The sequence below is a fragment of the Castor canadensis genome, chromosome 7 (genome assembly GCF_047511655.1).
Source record: "Castor canadensis chromosome 7, mCasCan1.hap1v2, whole genome shotgun sequence".
NCBI lineage: Eukaryota > Metazoa > Chordata > Mammalia > Rodentia > Castoridae > Castor > Castor canadensis.
In genome coordinates, this window is record NC_133392.1 from 112427185 (window position 1) to 112447269 (window position 20085).

Here is a 20085-nt window from a genome sequence, read left to right on the forward strand (position 1 = left end):
AGCTGAGAAGCACGGGTTTAGACAGACAGCTTTGAGAGGGTTCTTCTAAGTCATGCTAAGCATTACCCTTGAGGCAGGAGGAAGTTAATTAAAGTGGGGGAGGGAGTTGACTAAAGACCTCAATCTATTTTTTACAATTATAAAAATATACTACTATTCTAACAGGTCATATATTTTTTAAAGATACATAAAACAGAAACTTCATGAAAGAAAAGTAAACATCAGGAAGTAAAATTTTATTGTCATACCCTGCACATTTTGGAAACCATGGGTCTAGAGCACCCATCAGTGAGGGTTAGCTAGAAAGGGGCAGGCCAGCCATGTCCAGTACAGCTACCTGTGTCCACAAAACAGGCTTGGTGATACCTAGTGAAGGGGACTGAAGCTCTAGAAGTTCAGGGAGCAAAGGCAAGCGAAGGGAGACATGCCAGTCACAGCTCTCCAGCAGAACATCAGCAATGGGCTAAATGGAACCTATCTCTCACCAAGGAAGGGCCACAGGAAATCTTTGGGCAAAGATACTAACAGGGCAGGGTCTACAGCTCGGGGTGGGGGTGGGGGGGTAGTAAAGCGCTTTCAGCATTCACAAGGCACTGCCACAAAATTTTCAAAAACCAGGGCTTACAAAAGAGTTTCCAGTTTGTTCAAGCATGGTAAAGCTGAGTCTACCTCCAGTTGGTCATAGTTAACACACTAAAAATGCCACAATGTAACACTATCCTCTTAGTCCTAAGGGCCTCTAAGGGAAGAGCAGCTCATTATGCTTGGTAATTTCCACTCTGCCATTGTTCAACATTGTTTAGGCCATTAATTTTTCATATCTGATCAAAGGTAGGATTTGATTGAAGGAAATCATTATAATATTGTGGCTTTTTAAAAAACCATGTCCCACGCCAATACCAATAACTGGAATATGGGGGTGGGGGAAGTTGACTCAGAGAGAGAAATTTGATTTAGTTTAAATTTCTGATAGAAGGAAACTTACTGAAAGGATTGATTAACTTCCTGAGATCAAGAATTTAGGCAAATTAAGGAGCTGAGAAACACTTTTCCAACTACCAATAGCTCACAAGAATATAGCTCCCTACTAATTTAAAAAGACATTTGCTCTATCTTGAACATTTCAGAGGAAAGGGCCCCTGGCTACGTCCTTGGGCACCTAAAGGTATTCTTCCTGCCACTGCAGTGAATTGGGAAGACCACAATCAGTTACTCCCCTAGGGAACTTGCCAGAGCTCAGGAACCAGGGAGTTTGAAGGATCAATCAGCTATTAAGTCATGACTTCAGAAGTTTCCCAAAACTTGAACTCTACTGCAGTTGTAAGTTTTCATGGCTTCCTTTGGTGTGTAAAGCTCAGGATTTATCTAATTAGCATTCTTTGTCCTGGAAGCTCAGCATTTATGAGGCACTGGTTAAATAATAAACTCTCCCAGCTGGAGAGCAGTGTCACCACTAGACCTCTAAATACTTATACCTGCTGTCATGCAAGTACAGATTCAAGTTCTGTGTCCTAGTCTTGTGTTCCTAAAAATTGGCCTTCCTAAACCCTTAGATATAAAAATTCTACAGTGTTTAACCACTGTCAAAACAGTATATCCCAGGAATTTTGGAAATAGATATAAATTCAAGAATGATCCTGACAGTTGGAACTATTGCTTAAGTTCTCCTGACAGGGAACATGCAGGAAATGCCGACGTCAAAGTTAAAAGACATCATGATAAACTCAGAATAATAACTGAAAACTGAGTCAGTTCCTCAGAATAATTCAGTTGGCCAAATGCTAAGTTTTGTACTGAATCGTTCAAAGTGAATAAGCTCATATCAATATTCTTCAGTAACCTGGTCAATTTTGCATGAACAAAGTTGGTGCTTCATGGTATGTTTCTAGATTTGTTGACGACCATTTTCTCTATGAGCAAAAACAACTTGAGGCAATTTCCACACTTACTGAATCTCTGATCTTGCAGCCAGGCTCCCAGTAAAAAAAGATCTGGGCAGAGCTGGTAGAGTGGCTTCACGTGTAGAGTGCCTGCCTAGCAAGTGTGAGGCCCTGGATTAAACCCCAGTGCCACAAAAAATAAATAAATAAATAAATAAAAATTAAAAAAATTTAAAAGACCTGGACGTCAGGTCCTCACTAAGGATTAGCTCCACACCACTGTTCAATTTCCCACACTGAAGATGGTGTGCCCTCACTTCTCTCCAGAAATAATGATCAGACCACTTTTGGAAGACTGTACTATTCAAAACAATTCTGGAAAATTGTGAAATAAGGCCACTTTAGGTTTTGGACAGCCTACCCATCAATGTTCACCCTCATGTTTCCTTCTGGCCTTTTTCCAAAAATCATTCACCTGCCACTAAGTTGACTATTTTTTTCAATGCCCGCTATGTACAATGCAAGGCCGTTCTGTGTAAAATTATCTCACCTATCTCCTTAACAATGTATTATCATCTCATTTCATACATGCAGAAAACTCCCTACAACCAAGAAAGTAAATACCATGGGAAAAGTGCTATAAAAAAAGGTAAAAACGAAGCCAAAAAAAGCATAGATACCACTAGGGGGCACTAATCATAAAAAGGGGGAATGTTGATGACCTTTGTATAGGTAATTACTTTTAATTATTTTTAAGAAAATTATTTTAAGAATAATTATTTTTAAGAAAATGTGGTATCTATACACAATGGAATTTTATGCAGCCATGAAGAAGGACGAAATGTTATCATTCGCTGGTAAATGGATGGAATTGGAGAACATCATTCTGAGTGAGGTTAGCCTGGCCCAAAAGACCAAAAATTGTGTGTTCTCCTTCATATGTGGACATTAGATCAAGGGCAAACACAACAAGGGGATTGGACTTTGAGCACATGATAAAAGCGAGAGCACACAAGGGAGGGGTGAGGACAGGTAAGACACCTAAAAAATTAGCTAGCATTTGTTGCCCTTAACGCAGAGAAACTAAAGCAGATACCTTAAAGCAACTGAGGCCAATAGGAAAAGGGGACCAGGAACTAGAGAAAAGGTGAGATCAAAAAGAATTAACCTAGAAGGTAACACACATGCACAGGAAATTAATGTGAGTCAACTCCCTGTATAGCTATCCTTATCTCAACCAGCAAAAACCCTTGTTCCTTCCTATTATGGCTTATACTCTCTCAACAACAAAATTAGAAATAAGGGCAAAATAGTTTCTGCTGGGTATTGAGGGGGGGGAGAGGGAAGGGGCGGAGTGGGTGGTAAGGGAGGGGGTGGGGGCAGGGGGGAGAAATGACCCAAGCCTTGTATGCACATATGAATAATAAAATTAAAAATAAATAAATAAATAAAATGAGTGGTAGGTCAAATGTTAAATAAGAGGAACATTTCTCAACATTCACTCATCTCACCTCTCTACCATACAGACAGCAAAAATTCAAGAAGGAGGTAAGTAGTAAGAAAAGTTATGTCACATAGTTGAAAGGACTAAATAAGATACTGTATTTGTCCTAGCACACAGCACACAAGTGACTGCTATTATTACTAGCATCTCTTTCAATCAAAATGACTTAATTTATTTTGAGGTGTCAAGGAAGCTAATAATTATTTTACCTGAGGTTTTGCTTTTGTTCTGAGAAGATTGAACAATGAAACTGTTTACCAATGCAATGAATATAAGAGAGGAGGTAATAGTGAAGGACTACAAGTTGGAGTTTAAAAAGTCAGATTAAGGCCAGGCTCATGCCTGGAACCCCAGCTACTCAGGAAATCAAGGTTCAAAGCCAAACTGGGTGAAAAGTTAGTAAGATCTCATCTTAACAAGTAATCAGCATGTGGTGGTACCATTGCTGTAATCCCAGCTAATATGGGAGGCATAGGTAGGAGGAGCTGATCCAAGACCAGTCCAGGCAAAAATGCAAGAGTATCTGAAAAATAACCTAAAAAGCAAAAAGGGATGAAGAGTTGACTCAAGTAGTAGAGTAACTGCCATGGTGATGCAAGCTTGTAATTCCAGCACTCAGGATGCTGAGGAAGGAGGGTGGGAGTTCAAAGCTGCACTGGGCTACATAACAAGATGCAAGACTGTCTCAAAAACAGTAACAAAAAAGTCACTGTATACATGAATACAGAGTGTGTTTCTCTCAACTAAACCCCCAAAGAGTAAACACACACTGAATCCTAACACAGTGCCCTCCAACTAAATATGTGGGCCATATACGTAATTTTCAATTTTCTAGTAGCCTCAAGTAAAAAAATAAAAAGGTGGGAGTAGGGGGGAAAATCAATTTTAATCACATATTTTACTATGCCCAATATATGCAAGTCATCCTTTCAATATGTACATAGTATACAAATCAATATCTTAAACTTTTTTCACACTAAATCTCTTCAAAATCTGGTGTGTTTTACATTTACAGCACATCACAAGCCCGAATGACCCAGCAAAGTGCTAACCTAGACCTTTTAGGAAAGATTCCTACACAGTGTTTTAGAAAAGACTTGTGTTTGTCAGCTCAGAGGGTCTCTATGCCTTTGATCCAAGTAACTGTCAGGGTAAAGAAGCTCACAGACTTGCATTTTCCCAATAAAAAGAGGCTGCTCAAAACACTTGTTCCTTCCTATTATTGCTTATACCCTCTCTACAACAAAATTAGAAATAAGGGCAAAATAGTTTCTGCTGGGTATTGAGGGGGTGGGAGGGAGAGGGAGCGGGTGGAGTGGGTGGTAAGGGAGGGGGTGGGGGCAGGGGGGAGAAATGACCCAAGCCTTGTATGCACATATGAATAATAAAATAAAATTTAAAAAAAGAGGCTGCTCCACAATTCCATCAAAATTAAACATCAGTGTGGAGTGACTGTTGGAGAGTAATGGCTTCCTGCTCACAAGACATGTTCTGAAACATCGTTTCCTTTCAACCTCCCCCAAATTTCACTGAGGTAGATTATTTACAAACGGGGAAAAATGGAGGACTAGAACAAGAGTCCTGCCAAAAGCCGCATGGTAAGTGGACCAGACCCTCCGCAGGCAGCTCAGTGGTGTTTCTTCACAGCCAGCTCAAACAGTACTGGCTGGGGCCACAGCTCAGCAGCAGGGCATGTACTGAGCATGGGAAAAGGCCCTGGGATTGATCCTAGCATCAAAAAGAAAAAAGGAAAGGCTCTGTTTGCACCAGAACCTAAAATTGGGGCCTTTAGGCATCCAAATCTATACAAAGACTCCTGAATAAGAAAAAACATAGCTAATCCCAGCAAAAAGCTGCTGAGACTATGTCAACAAACAAGCTAGGGAGTAGTGGGCCTGTAATCCTAACTATTCAGGAGGCATAGATAAGAGGATCACACTTGAGACAGACCTGGGCAAAAAGTGCAAGACCCTATTTAAAATATAACCTAAAGCAAAAAGGGCTGAAAGTTAGCTCAAATGGGTAGAGCAGTAAGAGCAAGACCCTAAATTCAATTTCAGTACTACACACAAACACAACACACATACACACACACACACACAAGAAAAGACAAAGCATTGTTGTGCACCTGCAAATATTAAAGCAGAATAGCCTTGTTTTCTCAAAAAATAATCTACTACAGGGGTAAGCAAAGTCTTAAGTAAACAAAGTAAACTCATTTGTGGCTTCCTCAAAATAATGTTTTTGTTAAACTTTAAGCAATGAAAGTTAATTCAGACTACTTGACTGTTCAGTGTAAAGATCATTCTTAAATGTTAAGCAAAATCACAACTGTAAGGAAAGGAAACGATAAGCCACTGTTTTAAAAACAAATTCACTATAAGAAATTATCCCTCTACTTTTAAAAATACAAGCTGAATGAAAATGTAACATGAGTAGTGCTTTTCTTTCAATAGTGAGTGGGTTTCTAGGAGTCTTCAGCTCCTTTTTTGAAAATCCTCTACAATTTCCTCCACAATGAATAATGTTAACTTTATAGTTATGAAAATATGAAGAGGTTGGTGGCAGTGCTCAGTGTGGAGCACCTGCTCAGCAAGTGTGCAGTTCCTCCCCAGCACCACCACAGTAAGAACAACAGCCGCAGCAATAATACAACGATGTATGGCTGGAACTTATAAGGTATCATTAAATACAGATAAGCACTTGACACAACTTTTTTTTCAACTTTAAACCTGTTTAGAACTCCTTGTATAAATTCTACCCATGAGTATCTTTCACTCCTTGTGTTTATTAACTTCCTAATTATCTTAAGTTTTTAATAACACTTCTAAAGGCCATCGGGCCTACCAACATCAAACTCATTTTAGCTAAAGGTCACGACCTCACCTAATATTTTCTAATTCTGCTAAATGGAGACTTGAGTCTACCCACTTCACTCCTCCCGAACTTTGCCTAGATTGTGAAAATGAGTCAGCTTTGAATTGGTCTACGAGCTTGGGGGAACCCAGGTATCCTTTTGTTGTTTCTTCATTCAAGAACACTTGTTGGAGCCAGGCGCTGGTGGCTCACCTCTGTAATCCTAGCTACTCAGGAGGCAGAGATCAGGAGGATTGAGGTTGGAAGCCAACCCCGGGCAAATAGTGCGTGAGCCCCTATCTCGAAAAAACCTTACACACACACACACACACTCACACACTTGTGGGGCAGGGCCAGACCCTAAATATAGGGGAGAAAAGACCTGGAGAAAGAAACCCAGCCTCTCAATGGCAGAGGCAATCGGTGAACAGCGAGTTGGAGTCCCAGGTGATAAAAGCACCACCTGGAGACAGGACCCAGGGCCAGGTGACACCCCCGGCGAGGGGGTGGGGGCGGGGTAACTCGGCCTGCCAGGGGGAATGGGCAGGCTGGGGCACTGGGAGCAGTGGGACGGACCTGGAATATGCCTCCCAGTAGGAGTCCAGTGATCCCAAGCTGGGGGCCAGCGGGTTTCCGCAGCTGCTGTCCACGCAGCGAGGTTGGCCGGGGATCCTGGGCGCCGGGAGGCCCCGAGGCCGAGTGGCTGTCCCCTCCCGCTGTGGCGGTGGGGAGGCCCCGCCCGGCGGGGCGGCCAGCTGACCGGGCGGAGATCCCAGGCCTGCGGAGATGGAGGCTGGCGGCCCGGCCTCCCGCGGGTCGCGCGACGGGGCGGGGACTGCGGTGGAGCCCCCGGCCCAGCGCAAGAGGACAGCGGCCCCCGCCCCGCCTCGGGATCCCCGTCGCCCCCGCCGCGGCCCCCGCGCGCCCCCAGGGACGCGACCCTTGCCCCTCCCCGCAGGCGAAGAGCTCGGGGACCCCACGCCTTACCTGGTCCGGCGAAGGCGCGGGGGCAGCGCGGACCGCAGGGCGGCTCAGCTGCGGCCCTGCTCACCTGGGCGGAAGTGCGGCCCGGGTGACCGCGCCTCACCTGCAAGCCCTCCCCTCGCCTGACCCTCCCCTCCGCGGGGCGGGGCCCGGGGCGGCGCGGGGGAGGGGAAGGGGAGGGGGGAGCCGGGAGGGCAGGTCGGACCTTGGCCTTGCTGCTCTGTGCAGGTGAACTTAGACCAGAGGGGGAGGCCAGAGAGCCTGCAAGGGTGGGATTTGGGGCTGTGCGGGCAGCCGGCACCGACCCACCCCCGAGGTCCAACCCGCCAGGTGTGGATGGACGCCTGGGCGGAGAGCGAGGCTCAGACTTCAGCAGCTCAAGGACGATGTTGATTAAACCACCCGGTCAAGACCACTCTAGCCCCTTGTCTTTTTGCCCCTTTCCCTTGCCGTTTTCTTATCGATCCTTCTCTTGCGTTTTCTAGATCTGAAGCCACGACATAGAATTTTTTTTCCCGGTACTGGGGTTTGATCTCAGGGTCTTGTGCTTGCTAAGCAGGTGCCCTACCACTTGAGCCATGCCCCCAGCCAACATAGAATTTCTTAAGTGTCGCAGGTGGTTCACGCCTGTAATCCTAGCCACTCAGGAGGCAGAGATAGGAGACTCGCGGTTTGAAGCCTGCCTGAGAGACCCTAGCTCGAAAAATCCATCACAGAAAAATGACTGGTGGAGTGGCTCAAGATGTAGAGCCTGAGTTCAAGCCCCAGTACCACACACACACACACAAATCCTAAGTGTAACTGTGGCCTTTTTTCTTTGTTCTCATTTATTTGAAGGAAAAGAATCTAGTAATATTTGCCTGCAGTATTCAGGGTGTTAACTTATACATTGATCTCATTTACTCTGTGAAGGAACCGAATAAACTGCACACCTGATAAGTTAACTGATTGGCTCAAAATGTGAGAGGTAGTTTGGCTTTAACTCTAAATCCACTGTGTTTATTTCACTACAGATTTTAACACTTACTCATGATGTAACAACTTGACTTCTAGAAAAATGTGCTAAGGTGGGGATGTAGTTTACTGATAAAGTAACTTGCCTAGCATGCACAAGGCCTTGTATTGGATATTCAGCACCCTGAAAAAAGAAAAATATGCTGCAGTAGCATTATTCCACCCTCAGGAACATTCATGAGGGTGGAATTTGACGATAAGTTAACTTTTTTTAATACAATCAATCCACTTATTAACAATAAAGAGAATCAGTCATCAGATATCTTATCCATTAAATAAATGCATTATGTGTTAGCACTGTGGTTGAGGACATTTATAAAATGGTATCGCTGTCCTCAAAGAAAATAAATATATACATAACAACTGCACTACAAGGGTATTTGTTGTATGATCATGCACTTGGAAGTTCATGGTTACTTGTTTGCTCTTTTTAAAGGATCACTTGTTAATCCTGGTAAGAATATACACAATTTGAAAAACAAGGTAAGGATGTTCACTTTCATCACTCTTACTCTACACAGTATTATACATCTTAGCCAAAGCAGCAGGCAAGAGAAGAAATAAACAGTAGTGGCACATGCCTGTAATTGCTGAGGCAAAAGGAATGTGAATTCAAGGCTAGCCCAGGCAATAACAGAAAAAACTTGTCTCAAAAAAAAGAAAAAAGAAAAGAAAGTAGGAAAAAGAAAAAGGAAATTAAATAAACTATTCCTGTTTGAAGATATCATTTTCTATACAGAAAAACCTAAAGACTTCATGAAAAAACTATTAGAACTCATAAATGAATTTAGTTTAAAAAAATACATAAGTCAGTAGCATTTTTTATATCCAATTATGAACTTGCTGAGATGGAAATCAAGAAAATAATCCTATTCACAATGGCTACAAAAAAAAAAAACACTTAGAAATCAATTAACCATGGAATGATTTCTTCAGTGTTACAAAACACTGATGAAAGAAACTGAAAAGAATACACACACACACACACACACACACACACACAATGGAAAGACATCCCATATTAATGGATTGGAAGAATAGTTAAACCCCCTTACTACTCAAAGCAATGTATATTTCAGTGCAATTCCTATCAAAACATAATGACATTCTTTATAGAAATACAAAAATAAATCCTAAAATTAGTATGGGAGCTGGCAGAGTGATTCAGGTGGTAGAGCACCTGCCTAAGCATGTGTGAGGCCCTGAGCTCAAACCCCAGTGCTGAAAAAACATTAATATGGAATTTTAAAAGACCCAGAGTAGCCAAAGTAATTTTGAGCAAAAAGAATGGAGCTGAAAGCATCCTAACATCTCTCACTTCAAAATATACTACAAATCTATAGTAACCAAAACAGAAGAGTACCAGCATAAAAACTAACACATACCAATAGAACAGAATACAGAACCTAGAAATGAATCCTCACCTCTATAGCCAGCTGGTCTTTGACAAAGGTAACTAAAACATTCTTTGGAGAAATGACAGTCTCTTCAATAAATGGTGCTGGGAAAACGGGATATCCACATGCAGACTAGACGCTTATCTATTACAATATACAAACATCAACTCAGAATGGATCCGAGACCTAAACCAAAGACCTGCAACTACTAGGAGAAAACACAGGGAACATTTCAAGACATTGGTGTGTGAGATATTTTGGATTAGATCCTAAAGGCAAAGGCAACAAAAACCAAAATAGGCAATGGGATTATATCACACTAAGAAATTTCTGTTCAGCAAAAGAAAATAATCAACAGACTGAAGAATGGACAAATGATCTGAAAAGACATTTCTCCAAAGAGGATATACAAATGACCAACAAGCAGGAAAAATGCTCAATACCTCTAATCAACAGAGAACTGGCATCAAAACCACAATGAATGTCATCGCACCCCAGTTAGAATGACTATAATCAAAAAGACAAAAAATAAATGCTGGTGCAAATGCAGAAAGCAGGGAACTCATGTACACTGTGGGAACATAAATTAGCACAATAATTATGGAAAAACAGTATGGATGGAGGTTCCTCAAAAAACTAAAAATAGAACTGCCATGTGACCCAGCTATCCTCCTACTGCTTATATATCCAAAGGATATATAAGGAAATATACAATGGAAATCAGCCTATCAAAAAAGACATCTGCGCTTGCAAGTTATTGTTGCACTATTTACAATAGTCAAGATTATGGAATCAACCTAAGTGTCCACCAGCAAATGAATGAGTAAATAAAATATTGTACATATGCACAATGGAAAAGTATTCAGTTCTAGAAAAGAATAAAATCCTGTTGTTTGCAGCAACATGGATGAAACTGGAAGATATTATGTTGTTTTGTGAGAGAAGCCAGAAACAGAAAGGCAAACACTGCATATTGCTCCTCATTTGTGGAAGCTAAAAAACAGTGATTTCATAGAGGAGAGAAAAATAGTCATTACAGGAGGCTAGGAAGGGGAGTGAGAGGGGAAATAAAAGGAGGCTGGACAACAGGTACCAAAATATAGTTACATAGGAGGAACAAGTTCCAGTGTTCTACAATACCACAGGGATATTATAGTGTACAACGTATCTATATAACACACCTGCATATAGATAATATCTTTTGTGGTGGTGATGACCAAACCAGGGTCTCTTGCAAGCTGGCAAGTGTCCTACCCCTGAGTTACACCCTTAGCCCAACAATTTAAGGAAGGGATTCCCAGGCTTCAAGCACATAGAAATATAAATGTTGAAAATATGTAAATGGTGACACATTACATTCACGCATTGAATTACCATCCTGCACCCCATGAATGTGTACAATTATCATGTGCCAAAACTACATTTAAAAAGGAAGATACGCAATGATCCCTGCTTTTTTAGGAAATAACAAACTATTGAGGGAAATAACCTTATACAATAACAACTTACCAAGTAGCATGAAGCCAGAACCTTCAGGAAATACAGAGATCTATTACACTTTTTGAAAGCATTGGTTAGAATTTAAACAAGCACAAGAGAGGACTTGGAATTAGGTAAAAATAGAGACAACAATGCCTCCCAGATCAGAGAGCAGTTTTTAAAAAGGCGGAGATCACTAATCTCAAAGCATTACCTTGCAAACCACTGAGTCTCTTACTTCAACATTTGATGTTATGAACACAGTCCCCCTTTCTCAAAATATTGACTCGAATGAAATCAAGTTGAAATGCCTTTTCTTAGAATTTGGTGGCTTCCAAACTCTCCCCTTCTTGCTGACTCTTCAACCTAATCCCGCACTTCACCTCTCCAGAATCACACTCTGGCCAGTTGATTACTCTGTGCCCACAGCATCACCACTCCATGGCTACTCATCCTCTTTCCCCTGCCGAGGAGGTCCAGTGGCCTAGCCCTTCCTCCAGGGCCTTATGATGAAAAGAGGCCTCTCTGACTCTCCCAGCAATCATCCATCTCCACCACTTTTAGCCCAATTGTCTGCTCTCTCCATGTCTGCTACACAGGTGCTCTACCATTTGAGCCCTGCCCCAGTCCTTTTTTGCTTTAAACAGGGTCTAGTAAGTTTTTGCCTGGGGACAATCTTAGACCATGATCCTCCTACCTATGATTCCTTCTTAGCTGAGACAACAGGTGCTATACCACCATACACAGCTTATTTGTTAAAATGGGGTCCCCCTAACATTTTGCCCAGTTGGCCAAAAGCCTCAATCCTCCCAAGTTGCTAGAATTACAGGAGTGACCCATTGTGCCTGATCTGCATTTGATTTTTGAAGAGCAGCATGAGCTCTGAATTCAGAGCTGAGCTTGAATCTTGATTTCACCACTTTCTAAAATATATGACCCTGGCAAGTTACTTAGCCTTTCTAATTCTTTCTAGTGAAACTGTGGTGGCAGTGCTTACTCCATATGGGAATTCTGAAGGTGAAAGGAAGGGATAGGTGCACTGCATCTATCAGGATAAGGAACGCACTTGATGAAGCAGCACAAAGATGGTTCAGGAAGGCAGATATTAATGACAGCAGTGCAGATGCTGGAGAACCTGAAAGTACCACAGAGAGCTTTAGGTGTATTTGCCTTTCATTTCTGATAAATTAAGGAATCATGGAAAAATTTTTGTTTACTCTTTTTTGAGACAAGGTCCCCTTTCCTCCCAACTAAAGGAATCCTCCTTCTTCAGCCTCCCAAGTACCTGGGACTACAGGCATCTGCCACTGGACCAGGCTCTGAAAATAAACTTAATAGAATTTTGAATATTATATAGGCTTTAAAAAAATAACAAGGGATATATTTGGAAGCAGTATGGAAAAACAGATAGATGAACTTGTCGAGAGGTACTGGAATAAAACAGGAACTATAAGATCACTATAGCAAAGTACATAAGGAATGAAAACACAGGATGAAAAAAAGAACAAATACTTTAAAATAGCAATTGCTTACTGACCGAAGGGTAAAAATGAGTCCAAGTTTTGAACCTGATAAAAAGAGAGTGGTGGTGAAATTTAGAAAAGCCAATTTATTTTGTTTTGATTTGTTTTATGGGGATGAAGCTGATAAAATAAGTCTTAGATCCTCCTTTTTACATTAAGATTAAATATATTTGGCATATAAATGTCGACCTTATTAAGTGGTGAAGCAAAGTTAATTTAATTGGATACCATGCTGGCAGTTAAATCAGCAAACCAACGAGAGGACAGGATCAGACATAGTTGGAAACCAATAGCACAGTTACAGAACTCTAAATGCTGTGCAGAAGTGGATAATAAAGATTACACAGATTGTTGATGCTATGAATTTATCACCAGAGGACAAAATTGGCCATCATAGTCACACAAAGAAGCTTTAAGAGTAATATTTTTTTATATTGCTATGTTTCTGTCCTAACCTTGGAAACAAGAGTTAGGTTGGTTTCCCTGGCAAATTTTGGTATGCACAGAACTATCTGTGAATGTAATTAGGTGTGCATAAAAACTTAGGAATGAAAAGCACCAATGTGTAGAGTCTTTGAATCCCAGAGGAAGCTTTCCTTCAGGCTTTGCTGGTAATCCTCTTTCCTAATGTTTCTGCACAATTTCCACCTTGGGTTGTGTTATTCATGTCCTTTACTTTCTATAGAATTTCTGTAGAACTTTATGTGACAAAAAAAAAATGGCAGTGAAAACATTGAGATTTAAGTTCTTACTAAATTTAAACAATCTATCATGATTAGAGACTGATTGCAAAGGAATAGAGTAGTATATTTCACATAGCCAGGAGAAAATGGATTAAAAGGTAGTATGTAGGGAAAATGAATTTTTAAACACATCATCACGAGTAAAAAAATTCAATTTTTTTCTGTGGTGGACATTGAAATCCCAGCCTTGCACATGCTATATACAAACGCTCCACCACTGAGCTACATTCCAGTCCAATAGTCAAAAAATTTTACACTGCATCTTTAACAGAGAAACCTTTTCGGTTTTCTTTAAAGTTTATATATTGTGGGACAGAATAAAGATAATGTTGAAAACATAAAAATAGATTTTGTAATGGGATTAATCAGCAAAGCATAAATGGTTTCAAAATTAATTGTTCAAACTATGAAAACTGACACAAATACAAAGCTTAGCAATATTCTTGCGATCAGCAGAAAAACATCGAATTTTGTTATAGTTTCAATAAACTGAAAATACAAAATTGCTTCTTTTTTTTTGTTTTCAGGCTGTATTTAAAAAAATCAATCATTGAGTCAATAGTCAAAATACAAAGCTGTTCTATTTTTACATATTACACAGATATTGCCAAGTAACATATGTAACCCATATTGTGGTCCCTTATTCTTGAAATTTACCTAATCCTTGACTTCTAATTTTTCTCTAAATTTCATCTCAGGATGAGGCTGAGGAATTGGGTTAAACTGTGTAATGTACATGTTACTAGGGGCTTTTGTTTTTGGTCTTTTTTTTAACTTAAAGGTAATGGTTAGTTTTCTAGGCTGTACATTTTCAGGTTGTCATGTACCCTATGAAGATAAATCTCAGAGAACTCAGTCTGTTCTTGACTTTTAATTATTTTAAAGCTAATGTCTATGCTTGCTTTGACAGCACATATACTAAAACTGGTATGATGCTCATGTCAAAATATGGTGTTTTAAGTACTGTTGGGGGAGGAGGGATATCTTAATCAAAACCCAGGTCCCAGAGCTAGGGGTGTAGGTGAGTGGTAGAGCACCAGCTTAGCCTGGGCAGCCTGTAATTCTAGCTTCTGAGGTTTTTTGGTTGTACCGGGGTGTGAACCCAGAGTTTCAAGATTGCTAGGCAGGCACTCTACCACTTGAGCCACACCTCCAGTCCTAGTTCTAGCTTCTGAGGAGGCTGAGGCAGGAGTTTGAGGCCTGCCTGGGCAACATAGCAAGACTGTATCTTGAACAAAAGAAAAACACAACAAGTTCACCCCCAGAACTTTGTCCTACTACCTTAACTAGCAACTATCTCTTGCTTACCAAACCTAAATGCTTAATTCTTGTCTCTTCATTTTTGAATCTCTAAGGTCTAGCCTAACTCCTATTGCAGCTTGTGCTGGGTACATAGTAAATGCTTAATAAATTTTTTTTTTTTTTGAAGGAAGAAAGGGAAGAGAAAGAACATGAGGAAGAGAGGTGGGAGGGAGAAGACCACTTAAAACAGTAAGTTTAAAGTTGAACTTAGTGAATTTCAAATTTCCTACCACTTAAAGCATAAATTATGCATAAATGTTAGGAACAGCAGGGTAATGCTGCCAAACTTGTTTACCAAGAAAAAATGTAAACATAGTTACAACGCTGAAGTATTACTTCAAACAGCTTTATGTAGTCCAGATCAGATTCCAAAACGATACTTCCCATAACACATCATACCAGCGTTCTCAGAAGTGGTTCTTAGGCCAGGAATATATGCATCCCTTGGAAGCCCTTCAGAAATAAATGCAAAGCCCCAACCTTAACTTCTGAATCAGAAACTGAAGGAAGGTTTTGGGGTTTTCTCTTTTTTTTTTTTTTGAGACAGGGTCTCACTATGTGGCCTGCACTAGCCTCAGACTCCTCAGTGCTGAGATTACAGACGTGAACCACCAGGCCTGGCACATTATTCTGTTTTAACAAGTACACTCCAGATTACTCCGATGCTATGCAGTTTGAGAACCAGTGCATAGTATAATTCTTCAAAATGACGGCCCTAAGGTGGATAAAGGCGCACCAAATTCAAATATTTCAGATGTCAAAAAGGATTACACTTTCACTTAAAAATGTGTTTCTCATTATAAATTCCCCCACGACAGAATTTCAGAATATGTAAAAATAAGAGAATAAGAGAAAACCTTCCAGCTTTTCCCTTACAGTAGTCTTAGACTGACTCAAGTGGTAGACCGTCTGCCTAGCAAGCGTGTTAAGACCTGAGTTCTAAATCCCAGTGCCACCAAAATGGGTAAAAATCCGAAAAAAAAAAAAAGAAAGAAACATTTACGGTAGTCATAAACTATTCGTTCTTTTATTGTTATAGGCGCCCTCCCCCAAGTTTTCCCCCACCTTAATTTTCATATTTAAAAATCCTAGTCGGGTTCACGCATGTAATACTGGCTATTCGGAAGGCAGAGATCTGGAGGATCACGGTTCGAAGTCAGCCCAGGGAAATAAAATAGTGCGCGAGACCCCATCTCAAAATACCCTTCACAAAATAAAGGGCTGCTGGAGTGACTGAAGATTTGGGTCCTGAGTTGAAACCCCAGTACCACAAAAATAAATTTTAAAAATTTATAAGTAAAATTAAAAATCCTAATGCCTCTTTGCGACAGCGCTCCCAAATTCTGTCCAGGCAGCCTGCGCGGCTCCTCCTCCGCAGCGGCAAGGCAGCAGACCGTAATCCCTGGCAGCTCAGACGCAAACAGCCAATCTACTCCCCTCACTGGGCGACCACGGCCAACGTGCCTCCGCGTCTTCACGAGTGGCTCTCGATGGAGCCCAGGCCCCACGCGCCCTCCTGGAGACCACGCGGGGAAGGCGCTCGTCCCGTCGCCCGAGCCTCGCGCAACACGTGGAGCCGGGAAACGCCTCGCAGGGCGGACGCGGGGCGCGGCTGGGCTGAGGAAGCCAACGCCCGAGCCAGCCTTTCCTTCTTCCGACACTCTCGGGCGAGGGCTCCCCGACGTGCATTTAAAGAAACAAAACAAAAACACACTCCTAGGTGATCCGCCGACCCTCAGTAGAGCAAGCGGGTTGACCAAACCTAGCCCCAGCTACAGCGCGGCGCCTTTAAGACCGTCCCGCCTCCTTCCGCCCGCCTCCCGTCGGCACCCAGGCGGAGGCGCAACCGGAAGTGCGTGGGACGCCGCCGGTCCCCAACATGGCGGCCGCCAGGGCCTCCGGGGCCGCTTCGCCTGAGGTTGTGGCCGCCCAGCTTCTGGGTGTTCTGTGGCTCGCGACAGTTACCACGGGATCTTGGGGGGCTGCCGCCACCGCCGCCGCCGGGGGCGAGGAGACGCTTAAGTGCGAGGACCTCAGAGTGGGACAATATCCTATGTGGACAGCCCTCCCTCGGAGGCGAGGTGGACGGGGATCACGGCCCACTAGTGACCGAGGGACCCCGGGAGGTGAGGAGGGTGTGGGGACCGGAGGGTACGAGGCCGCCCTGGGTGCTGTGCATAGGGTTTGCCGGTCGTTGATTCCCCTGCCCTCATTCCTCTCTACCTGTGCCACAAACCTGGAGACCCTAAAGGACTCCAGGCCCTGACCTCCTCATATGAGCAGAACAAAAATTCAGACTACGCTGCAAGTTCGCCAACTAAGTAACGAGTCATCCCTAATGAGCCAAGTTGTGTTGCTCAGTTATCATTAACTACAGGTATTTGTCGTCCTGAGATGCTGCATTGCCAGCCCAGTTCCTTCTCCACGTTGTAACCTTGGTTTCAAATTATTTAAACTCTATTTTCTCATGAATAAAAGTGTTAATGACAATGGCACCAACTTAAAGGGATGTCGTGCTGTTTAAGTTAGTACGGGTAAGACACTTAGGACCGTGCCTGGCATAATAGGACTGTATGTGTTGCTATTTATTTACACTTGAGGAAAGGGGGGGGGTGAGTTAGGATTAAGTGAATTGCTGTAACACAGCTTTATGGTAATTAGGATCAAGATGAGATGGGAGTTATATAGCTACTTTTCCGCAAAGTTAGTTTTACACAAATTTTGTAAAGAAGGGGAAGATGACAAGTTGACCATCCCTAACATGAAACTCTGAAATTCCAAATGCTCCAAAATCTGCAAGTTTTGGAGGACGGGCATGATGCCTCAAGCATTTTATGTAAAGGATACTCAACCTGTACAAGAGTCTGTGAAAGAAAATTAAGAAAAATCCATAGTATTTTTACGTGATTTGAGGAGAGGTAGCCATCATTAGATTGTCACAGAATAGCTCTAACTTCCTAGCTATCATTATGCTTGGAGTTTGAGAAGCACTGACCTGGTAAATTTAGTCCTCTTTTTGGAAAAATATGAGGGTGATTCTAAGAAAATGATTGAACAGTGTAAGAGTTGAACCTCAGAGAGAAGTGACTGAGCCTGTATAACTATGAAGTGGTGACCACTGGAAAATGTCTGTTACTGCCAACAAAAAAGATGAACTTTCCAATAGTGATTCAAAATCTTAAAGAGGGGTCAGGCTATCTCTAGAGACATCTTGTGAATACTATGCCTTCCCCATTGTAGTGTCAGCAAAAAAGTATTTAATCCACTTCCAACCTCTCTTGAGTGCATTGGACATCTATTTTAGGAGGGTTTTCAAAAACTTAATATGTTGGAGGGATCACACAGAAAACAGCCTTCTTCCTGCAGTCTGAGGAAGTGTCCAAGGCTTGGAATCAGGACATCTGATTTTACCACCGATCATTTATGTGACAGGATAACATACTCAAAGTTTGAGCCACAGTTTGTGTTTCTGTGATCTGGTATCTACCTCATAGGTTTGTATTACGTGAAATAAAGTGTATACTGGGGTGGGGGGTCTGTAAATTAATTCCACCAAATCTCTGGAAATGAATTTGTTTTTAAGCTGAGCCATCTTACAATAATTTGGTAAATATTTTAATTTCACTTTCTGCTGGTCCCTGGCTAATGTTCTTTGAGGAGGGCATCCTCTGCTAGAGCTTTTAAGTATTTTGTAGACTTTTCCAGGAATAAGTTAGTGTACAAGTATTATTTTGTAACCAAAAATATATTTGTACTTGTGCTTGTTGAGTTGGACAAATTAGTAGCGTCTGTTTTACATGTGAATATCAACAAGATTATGTAAGGTATTAAAGGCATAATGATGTTTTCTGTTAAAAATGTAGTTCATATTTCCTTAACTTCTCTGTACATATATTTGTAAAGATCCAAAGATAAATGATGCTACACAAGAACCAGTTAACTGTACAAACTACACAGCTCATGGTAAGTCTTCCAGAATCATGTCTTTAAAAATAATTTTTAAAATATTGTTTGTTTCATAGATCAGTGTATGACCACTAAAGATAATTGATAAGTGTGTTTTTCCTTAAGTCAGACGTTATTAATATTCAGTTTCCAGAACAATTTTAATTTGAAGAACTAGGTAAGGGGCTGGAAGAGTGCTCAAGTGGTAGAGCATCTGCTTTATAAGTGCAAGGCCCTGAGTTCAAATCCCAGTCCCACCCCCAAAAAAAATGGCAGTGAAGAACTAGCTGGGAATTGTTAATAATTAATTAATTAATTTGGATGCTGAGGGTTGAACTCAGAGCCTCACACCCGCTCTACTACTGAACCCCATCCCCAACATTTAAATAAAAATGTTTCTTAATTATATAAACTGTGGAATTTATTTTTATTATTTCTTTTAAACCTTTAGAATCAGTTTTTTTCTTCTTGAGCTTATATTTTTTAACTGATAAATGAAAACATAGCTACCGTATCTATTTATGTGGTATGATATGATGTTTTGTTACTTGTATATGTTGTATAATGTCTAAATCAGGGTAAACATGTCTGTACTCCAAAAATTTATAGCTTTTAATTCCTAAGCTTTGTTATGCAAAGATACTCCTTTAGTTACGGTTTTATTCATTATTATTATTATTATTATTGAGATAGTGTCTCACTATGTTGCTCATGCTGATCTCAAATTGGTGGGCTCAAGTAATCCTCCTGCCTCAGCCTGGGACCATACACATGTGCTTCCTCACCTGCATAGGGTTTTTAATTACTGAAAAAGAACTTGAAATGAAACTTAGTTCAAGAAAATACAGAGAAGAACTAATATCCATACTATACTTCTTGTAAGGTTCACATAAGTACATCCTAAGTATAAAAACAATATAGGAGGGATTTTAAGAATGCTTCAGAATTTTCGTAGGTGGTTTGATAATGGCTAATATTAGCCCAATTCTAGGCAGAAGAGATATCTGGAAGTAAGATGTGCTAAACTTTTATCATTGTCTTTTTGGAACTATGTTGAAATGGTAAATTTTTACTTTTTGAACAGTAGTAGGCTATACATGAATTATGTAATAAAAATAGCTTATCATGTATACATTTTGTTCAGTTTAGGAATAGTAAACTTAAAAGAAGTTTGTAAGTAACCCCTCACTTTTTGGGTAGTGCATAAGTTTGCTCTGACTCCCGTTTTATCATTTATAGTCTTTTATAATACAGCTTTTAGAACACAGAACATAGTTAATGTGCATAAAGAGTCAGTTCTCAGATATACTTATTTCTAGTTCATATGAAAGATGTTGATAACCTGTGCATGCTATTTGTGACTCAGGTATCTAACGTCAGACTAGGAAGCTGACAGCTAACTATCTCAAAATAGTATTTTCTATCCTATGGTGTTTTTTTCAGGTATGAGGATTTCTA

General features: G+C 41.1%; 2 protein-coding genes across 26 annotated transcripts in view; one reads left to right on the plus strand and one right to left on the minus strand.

The window, feature by feature from the left end:
• Patj (PATJ crumbs cell polarity complex component) overlaps window positions 1-7352 on the minus strand; it is a 353456-nt gene extending 346104 nt beyond the window's left edge. For 15 of the 17 annotated variants that reach the window (XR_012449877.1, XR_012449876.1, XM_074079945.1 and 12 more), the window contains exon 1: window positions 7228-7352. The gene's annotated coding sequence lies outside the window, so the exon portion shown is untranslated. Of the gene's footprint in view, window positions 1-6816; window positions 6968-7227 lie in introns of those variants that run through there. The other 2 variants (XM_074079931.1, XM_074079929.1) reach the window with 1 other exon arrangement.
• A 9165-nt stretch (window positions 7353-16517) lies between these two features.
• Window positions 16518-20085, plus strand: part of Tm2d1 (TM2 domain containing 1) — a 134738-nt gene continuing 131170 nt past the window's right edge. For 4 of the 9 annotated variants that reach the window (XR_012449882.1, XR_012449883.1, XR_012449881.1 and 1 more), the window contains exons 1-2: window positions 16520-16728; window positions 18572-18645. Coding sequence is in view for 5 of the 9 variants with exons in the window: in XM_074079952.1 (XP_073936053.1) it covers window positions 16562-16728; window positions 18572-18645 (241 nt within the window). In the remaining 4 variants the exon portion in view is untranslated. Of the gene's footprint in view, window positions 16729-18571; window positions 18646-20085 lie in introns of all 9 variants that reach the window. The other 5 variants (XR_012449880.1, XM_074079951.1, XM_074079950.1 and 2 more) reach the window with 3 other exon arrangements.